Here is a 9253-nt window from a genome sequence, read left to right as displayed (position 1 = left end):
GTTGATTCACAGTTCTGTATGACGTGGGAGGCCTCAGGAAACTTACAATTATGGTGGAAGGGGAAGAGGAAGCAAGCATCCTTTTTCACATGGCAGCAGAGAGAGAGAGAGAGCTAAGGCGGTAGCACCACACTTTTAAACAACCAGATTTCATGAGAATCCCATCACAAGACAGCACAAGGGGGATGGTGCTGAGCCGTTAGAAACTGCCCCTGTGATCCAATCACCTCCCACCAGGCCCCTCCCTCAACACTTGGGGATTATAATTTGAGATGAGATTTGGGTGGGGACACAGAGCCAAACCATATCAATCAGGAATCTGGAAAACAGTCAAAGGTTTAGAGCAACAAAGCGAATCCTTACTTTTTTAAAAAGGTGACTGAAACCAGGTTGGAGAGCTTTGTGGCAATTTAATTTATCATTTTCCCACCATCCTTCCTGGCTCAGTGGCAGTGCTGAATATGACAATCCCACAGTCCCACCAGTTCCTGGTGCTGAAGACAGCAGAAATGTGTGGCAATGTTCTGTTTTAATATGTCCAATGGGCCGGGTGTGGTGGCTCACGCCTGTAATCCCAGCACTTTGGGAGGCCAAGGTGGGTGGATCACCTGAGGTCAGGAGTTCAAGACCAGCCTGAGTGACATGGTGAAACCCTGTCTCTACTAATAATACAAAAATGAGCTGGGCGTGGTGGCACACGTCTGTAATCCCAGCTACTGGGGAGGCTGAGGCAGGAGAATTGCTTGAACCCGGGAGGCGGAGGTTGCAGTGAGCTGAGATTGCACCACTGAACTCCAGCCTGGGTGACAAGAGTGAAACTCTGTCTCCAAATAATAATAATAAAAATAATAATAAGTCCAATGGACTCCTGAAGGAATAACACAAAGAGCTTACCTTTACCTACCTTGAAACCTCTCTCAAAGGAGATTGTTGAAAACATTTAAAGACAAATGAACTATCCGCAAGTGTCTAGGGAAAAGCATATGAGTAGTGGTAAACGATGGACATGCTGACCTGTCTTGGAAGAAAGGCTGGGGAGTGAGATGTTTGGGACATATGACTTTGAAAATTTATCACGTATTCCTAGGAATGTAGAAGTGAAACTGCGTTGTTGTCTAGGGTAAATACCCAAGGTTCCTCATCTCATACCAAGGAAATTGAGTATGCAGACACACAAAAAGTGGGTTTAGAAGCAGAGGTTTAATAAGCAAAAGAAAGAGAAAGGAGAACGTGCCTGAGTGGGACTTCCTGCTGGCAGCAAAGTGCACTGGATTTTTATAGACTGGCTTCAGGAGGCAGTTTTTGATTTAAATAGGGCCCAAAGATTGTTTGGGGCCAGGCGTTGTGGCTCACGCCTGTAATCTCAGCACTTTGGGAGGCTGAGGCAGGTGGATCCCTTGAGGTCAGGAGTTCGAGACCAGCCTGTCCAACATGGCGAAACCCCATCTCTACTAAAAATACAAAAATTAGCTGGGCGTGGTGGTGTGTACCTGTAATCCCAGCTACTTGGGAGCCTGAGGCACGAGAATCACTTGAATTTGGCAGCTGGAGGTTGCAGTGAGCCGAGAGCACACCCACTGCCCCACTGCACTCCAGCCTGGGTGATAGAGTGAGACTCTGTCTCCAGAAAAAAAAAAAAAAATGAAAAGGAAGCAGTATCTAAGGTTATAATTTGATCTTATATAAAGATGTAAGGGGCCGGGCGCGGTGGCTCATGCCTGTAATCTTAGCACTTTGGGAGGCCGAGGTGAGTGGATCATGAGGTCAGGAGATCGAGACCATCCTGGCTAACACGGTGAAACCCCATCTCTACTAAAAATACAAAAAAATTAGCTGGGTGTGGTGGCGGGCGCCTGTAGTCCCAGCTACTCGGGAGGCTGAGGCAGGAGAATGGCGTGAACCCGGGAGGCGGAGCTTGCAGTGAGCCGAGATTGCACCACTGCACTCCAGCGTGGGTGACAGAGCAGGACTCCATCTCAAAAAAACAAAACAAAACAAAACAAAACAAAACAAAAAAAGATGTAAGGATTCAAACATGTTTATGACAGATAAATGTGACCTTTAAATATATAAGGATTCAAATCTGTTTATAAGAAATAAAGGTGATGCAACTTCTAGATATAGATTGAATACAAAAAGCTAAAAGGCACGATAAAGAATGACAGAGATGTGAAAAGAAGTTGGAAATTTATGTATAGGAGGTGATTTATTTAGCCAAAAGATGCAGAAGAACTTTCTACATTTATTTATTTATTTTTTTTTTTTTTTTTGAGACGGAGTCTCGCTCTGTCGCCCAGGCTGGAGTGCAGTGGCCGGATCTCAGCTCACTGCAAGCTCCGCCTCCCGGGTTCACGCCATTCTCCGGCCTCAGCCTCCCGAGTAGCTGGGACTACAGGCGCCCGCCACCTCGCCCGGCTAGTTTTTTGTATTTTTTTAGTAGAGACGGGGTTTCACCGTGTCAGCCAGGATGGTCTCGATCTCCTGACCTCGTGATCCGCCCGTCTCGGCCTCCCAAAGTGCTGGGATTACAGGCTTGAGCCACTGCGCCCGGCCTGAACTTTCTACATTTATAAGGCAGTTAGGGGGAGGCAATGTGACCAATGGATGGATTTGGGTATACAAGCTTTTTAAACTTGCACCCAGTCCTCTCAAATACATTGAAAGTTATATAAAAGAACATAAAAGAGCTTTAAAAAGTACATATAAGAACATTCTTTATGTAACAACTTACGTAAAAGAACTGAATGACAAATGCCAAAATTGGCAAAAACTCCAATGCTTATATGTTAAAGAAAGCAGTAAAAAACATGAATGAAATCACTTTGAATGCATCATACAAAAGCCAAGAATTTTCATGGACAATTTCCAATAGAGTGATAAATGTCTAACAAACACAGGTATAGTCAGTCTTACTAGTAAGGAAAAATTGCAACGTAAAGGCCATTAATATACCAGCTTTCAACTATTAAATAAGTTTTTAATTCATTTGAATACCTAGCATAAGAAAAGAGGCTGAAAACTGTATGTTTCATAAACTGCTGTTGCCAGGTAGTAGTTGGAAAATATTTATTGGTCTGGATCTTTCTCATCAATATGGTAACAAACTTAAATATATCCTTCTTAAAAATGAAAAATTGGCGGGGCCAGGTGGCTCATGCCTGTAATCCCAGCACTTTGGGAGGCCGAGGTGAGTGGATCACGAGGTCAAGAGATTGAGACCAGCCTGGCCAACAGGGCGAAACCCTGTCTCTACTAAAAATACAAAATTTAGCTGGGCGTGGTGGCATGCACCTGTAATCCCAGCTACTTGGAAGGTTGAGGCAGGAGAATTGCTTGAACCTGGGAGACAGAGGTTGCAGTGAGCCGAGATTTCGCCACTGCACTCCAGCCTGGGCGACACAGCGAGACTCTGTGTTAAAAAAAGAAAAAAGAAAAAATGCCCTCACTTCCGTTCATATCCCCCATAGCTAATACCCTACTTCTCTTTCCCACTTAATTGCTGTGATTCTTGGGCAGATGTTCTGCTTTCAGTGGAACTACTTTAGAACCCACATTTTCTCTTCTAATTGGGCTTTTATTATCCTTACTTGATTGTCATCTATCACTCTCCATTGCTGAGTTCAACATGCACTTCCCTTCTTAGCATCGTAAATAAAGATACAAATCAATTCGTTCACCAAGCAAATACCCACAGCAGCCTCTTTACTCTGGTGTCGCCAGGATTGGCTCTTTCAAGATCTCGGGTCTATGCTCACAGCTTGCAATCTCCCTGATCCTTTCCTACAGTGCCTGTTGGACTCACCTTGTTGGGTTTTCTGAAATGAAGGTCTCAATCTAGAAGTGCAAATTCCTCCCTGGATGGTTGATGGTGGAGACTGAGGCTATGTCCCAAGACAAGACAGTAGGAGAAAGGAAAGAATCAGTACCCCTGAGCCAGCAGATGTAGACTCTGAAAGAAACAAGGATGTCCTATCCAGCCCAAGGTTGCATATGCTGAGGGACACCTGCGGAGGAGAAATTTACAGCTTCGTATGCCTGCTCATTGGAGACATTTCTTCTTGTTATTCAACCCCTGATCACATCAAGTCCCTGTGGGACATTGCTCTTCATGGAATGATTTTTTTTTCTTGCATACTCAGTTCCCAAGACACCAGATTAAACATCAGGTGAATCGAGTCTTTATTATTCCTTCTCCATGGATTTGTCTGCCTTCCAAAGGTCTAACCTCCTATTCCTTCATTCCAACCCTGAGGGAAAGTTTCCTCCGAAGTTTAAACTGAGGAATCTTTCTTGACTAAGCCCCTTGAGTCTCCAAAGCATTGACTTGTGATAGGAACACAGGTTAAGAGCTGTCACTTAATCCTTCATTTATAAAACATTTGATAATTGTCAGAGATACATTTACATCTTTTCATGCAAGTTACACTTAGATGATCACCTTATAAGGGTGATCTCATTAATTTTTTAAAAAAGTAATTTTTTCAAGACTTTTTTCAAGTCTTTGCTATTGCGAATTTTTTTTTGTTTTTAATTTTTTTTAAATTATACTTTAAGTTCTAGGATACATGTGCACAACGTGCAGGTTTGTTACATATGTATACATGTGTCATGCTGGTGTGCTGCGTCCATTAACTCGTCATTTACATTAGGTATATCTCCTAATGCTATCCCTCCCCCCTCCCCCCACCCCCCAACAGGCCCCGGTGTGTGATGTTCCCCTTCCTGTGTCCAAGTGATCTCATTGTTCAATTCCTACCTATGAGTGAGAACATGCGGTGTTTGGTTTTCTGTTCTTGTGATAGTTTGCTGAGAATGATGGTTTCTAACTGCATCCATGTCCCTTCAAAGGACACGAACTCATCCTTTTTTATGGCTGCATAGTATTCCATGGTGTATATGTGCCACGTTTTCTTAATCCAGTCTGTCACTGATGGGCATTTGGGTTGATTCCAAGTCTTTGCTATTGTGAATAGAGCCACAGTAAACATACGTGTGCGTGTGTCTTTATAGCAGCATGATTTATAATCCTTTGGGTATATACCCAGTAATGGGATGGGTGGGTCAAATGGTATTTCTAGTTCTAGATCCTTGAGGAATCGCCACACTGTCTTCCACAATGGTTGAACTAGTTTACAGTCCCACCAACAGTGTAAAGTGTTCCTATTTCTCCACATCCTCTCCAGCACCTGTTGTTTCCTGACTTTTTAATGATGGCCATTCTAAATGGTGTGAGATGGTATCTCATTGTGGTTTTGATTTGCATTTCTCTGATGGTGAGTGATGAAGAATATTTTTTCATGTGTTTGTTGGCTGTATGAATGTCTTCTTTTGAGAAGTGTCTGTTCATACCCTTTGCCCACTTTTTGATGGGGTTGTTTTTTTTCTTGTAAATTTGTTTGAGTTCTTTGTAGGTTCTGGATATTAGCCCTTTGTCAGATGAGTAGATTGCAAAAATTTTCTCCCAATTATGACACAATTTTTAAAGAGGAAGATATTTGTTAGTACAACAGAAGGAGTGATATTTACAGGCAGTACTGGAAAATTGAAAGTAAAATGAGGAAGCTAATGCGATAAAATTATATGGACCATGACACCAAATCTCTCAGATGAATGAACTTCGTTACACATGGACACCAAGCTTCTATGCTTCAAATGTTCCACAGTAATTCCATATGTGACTGAAAGTTTTATTCTGTCATATTTAAGGTCATCTCTGAGGCTAAGGCCAGATGAAGTCAATTCATGTTTGCTAACTTGTCTTTCTGTTTAGATTACACTTGGAACATCTATTCTATAAGCACTTTTTGTCTTCCTTGTTTTTAACCAGAGAATATAGTGGGTATGGTAGATACCAAGCAGAATAGAAGACAGGATCCTAAGGAAGAGAATGAAATTCCAGGAGTAGCTATAAAACACACTAGTATATTAAAGTTTACATTGTGAGGATAACGCCAAGAGAAAGACAGAAGAAATGCCAAATGAAAGAAACCCAGTGGCCTGCCAGCATCCAAGCACCAGCATGTCTTGTTATTCTGGCTCACCACACCTCCGAATCCTATAGAATCACCCAGTCTCTAATCTCTGACTGAAAGAGCTGCAGAAACGACAAGACAAAAAACTGTTGGCTGTTTGAGAGCTGAAAACTTTGTTAAAGTATTTTACAGCAAGCAGATCACTAATGGAAACCAAAAAGCCATTCATGGTTTTCACACTGACTACAAACCAGTTTCTGGGTCTGGGGTTAGAACTTGAATCACAGACCCTCTTGTGGTTGCTTTAAATTTTTTTAAATTTGAGACAGAGTCTTATTCTCTCTCCCAGGCTGGAGTGCAGTGGCATGATCTCAGCTCACTGCAACCTCACCTCCCGGGTTCCAGCGATTCTCCTGCCTCAGTCTCCTGAGTAGCTGGGACTACAGGCACATGCCACCACGCCCGGCTAATTTTTGTATTTTTGGTAGAGATGGGGTTTCACCATGTTGGTCAGGCTGGTCTCGAACTCCTGACCTCGTGATCTGCCCGCCTCCACCTCCCAAAGTGCTGGGATTACGGGGTGAGCCACCGCACCTGGCTGAAAAATGGCTCTTTTATTGTTTCCCTCTGAAGAATTGTGTCAGAGCCCCCTTTATGTCTTTATTCCTCAGACTGTAAATGAAGGGGTTGAGCATGGGGGTGACCACAGTGTACATCACCGAGGCGACAGTAGTTGAGTGTGAGTTTTGGGTCATAGTAGAGCTAAGGTACACTCCTAGCCCCGTACCATAAAATATGGAGACAACCAAGAGGTGAGATGCACAGGTGGAAAATGCCTTGTACTTCCCCTGAGTTGACGAGATTGCACGTATGGAGGAAACTATCCTACAGTAAGAATAAAGGATCCCAATAAGAGGACCACCGTCCAGCAGCACAGCTGCAAAATACATCACCATGTTGTTCACAAAGGTGTCAGAACAGGCAAGGTGGATCATCTCATTAAGTTCACAGAAAAAGTGAGGGATTTCCAAGTCTGCGCAGAAGGACAACTGCAACGTCATTAAGCTTTGTAACATGGAGTTTAGGACACTCGTGATCCAGGACATCAGAATCAGCAGTCCACAGAGCTGAGGGTTCATGATGACCGTGTAGTGTAGGGGGTGACAGATGGCCACAAACCGGTCATAGGCCATCACGGTCAGGAGTAAGCTATCCAACACTATAAAGAGTACAAAAAAGCACATCTGGGTGATGCAGCCTGCATAGGTGATGACTTTGCTCTGTGTCTGGATGTTCACCAACATCTTTGGGACCGTGGTGGAGGCAAAACAGATGTCTACGAAGGACAGGTTGGAGAGGAAGAAGTACATGGGGGTGTGGAGGTGGGAGTCTGAGATTGTGGCCAGGAAGATGAGCAGGTTCCCAAGCACAGTGACCAGGTACATGGACAGGAACAGCCCAAAGAGGAGCGGCTGCAATTCTTGTTCTTCTGAAAATCCTAGAAGAAGAAATTCTGAAATTCGTGTCTCATTCTCTGCTTTCACCTGGTTGATGTTTCTACAAAAACAAAAAACAACCCAAAACAAAACAAAAAAACAACAACAAAAAAAACCCCACACACACAAGAAAGAAGAGAACATGAGAAAAACATGCATTGCCAACCCACCAGAAATGCTGTCATACATATTCTACAGTGAAGAAGATACGTTTTCTTTTATTTTTTATTTTTCTTTTTTTTGAGATACAGTTTTAATCTTGATGCCCAGGCTGGAGTGCAGTGGTGCAATCTCAGCTCACTGCAACCTCCGCCTCCCGGATTCAAGCGATTCTCCTACCTCAGCCTCCCAAGTAGCTGGGATTACAGGCACACGCCACCGTGCCTGGCTAATTTTTGAATTTTTAGTCAAGACTGAATTTCACCGCGTTGGCCAGGATGGTCTCAAACTCCTGAGCTTAAGTGATTCACCTGCCTCGGCAACCCAAAGTGCTGGGATTGCAAGCATGGGAAGAAGTAGTATCTAAGGTTATGGTTTCCTCTTATATAATTATATAAGGATTCCAATATTTGTGAGAGAGAAAGGTAGTTTTTAGTCAGATGATAAAGAATGATTACCAAATGATGGTTAAAGGTCAAAGGTGATGCAACTTCTAAGAAGAGATCTAATACAAAAATCCAAAAAGCACAATAAAAAATAAGAGAGAGAAAACAAGTTGGAAATGCATGCATAAAAGGCAATTTATTTGTCCAAATGATACAGAAGAACTTTCTACATTTATGTAGCAATGAGGGGAGCACACTATGATAAATGGATTTGGCTACACAATACTTCTAAGCTTTCACACATTTCCCTCAAATACATTGAAAGTTACGTAACAGTAGTAAAAGACAAATGCCAAAATCGATGAAAAACTCCAAGTCTTTTATTTTGATAAATGCAATAAAAACAGGATTAAAAAGATTACAAACCCATTTTGCAAACAGAAAGTTCACGTACAAATTGCAATAGCTGTAAATGTCTAACAAATACGCAGATACGTTTAGCTTCACTAGTAAAAAAACGTGGCAAAGTAAAGGTTGCTAGTATATCACCTTTTCACCTATTAAATAAGTTTTTTATTTCATTTGAATTCTTAAGCATGAGAGAAGATATTGCAAAATGTGTACCTCATGACTGCTGTTGTCAGATAGTATTTGAAAGGAATTCATTGGTCTGGATCTTTCTCACCAATATGGAAAGAGAGTCAAATATGCCCCTTAAAAATAAACAAACAAACAAAAAAATCCCTCTCTTCATTGTATATGTCTCCACAGGTAATTGACAGAGCAGAAGCACCGTCATCTTGGACAACCGCCACCGTAAGTTCCAGCTCCTTTTCTAACCTCATGCATCTTCGGAAAAACACTTCTCTTCTAACAACAAGCAACCAGAAAAAGCAGACAGTAAAACACAGATAAGACAACTCGGGCACAGAGGGAGGGGGAAAATCTCTTGGGTAACCACCAAACCTGGCACTCGCACAGTGGGCCTCAGTATAACAGTGGGATCTAATAAGCACATTCTTTTCCCTTTAGGTGCACTAAGATAGGGAAGCTAAAAGCAGACTTGGGGGGTATGCCTGCAGCTGCAAGAAGATGTGTGGGAACAGGCACAAAAACTCTGTCTCCAGGTAAGCAAGACAAAGAGGCACAGAAACATTCTGAGCTGGTGATAAGCTCTCCCACCTTGAGCCCTTAAAAACTCTTAGTGTATAAGAAAGAGTGCCTCGGCTGGTGCAGTGGC

At 42.7% G+C, this 9253-nt stretch overlaps 1 protein-coding gene across 1 annotated transcript; it reads right to left on the bottom strand.

The window, feature by feature from the left end:
- Positions 1 to 6476: 6476 nt before the first annotated feature.
- Positions 6477 to 7742, bottom strand: LOC101000017 (putative olfactory receptor 7A2). Its single transcript, XM_021930420.2, has one exon. It carries the CDS (start codon positions 7655 to 7657, stop codon positions 6587 to 6589), a length of 1071 nt encoding a protein of 356 aa, XP_021786112.2. The 5' UTR covers positions 7658 to 7742; the 3' UTR covers positions 6477 to 6586.
- Between the last annotated feature and the right edge of the window lie 1511 nt (positions 7743 to 9253).

The sequence above is a fragment of the Papio anubis genome, chromosome 20 (genome assembly GCF_008728515.1).
Source record: "Papio anubis isolate 15944 chromosome 20, Panubis1.0, whole genome shotgun sequence".
Taxonomy (NCBI): Eukaryota; Metazoa; Chordata; class Mammalia; order Primates; family Cercopithecidae; genus Papio; species Papio anubis.
The sequence above is the reverse complement of the archived record's forward strand: the minus strand, read 5'-3'. Positions and strand labels throughout refer to the sequence as shown.

Coding starts and splice junctions, on each gene's coding strand:
- LOC101000017 (XM_021930420.2), bottom strand. CDS start 7,657: ATGTATGACAGCATTTCTGGTGGGTTGGCAATGCATGTTTTTCTCATG.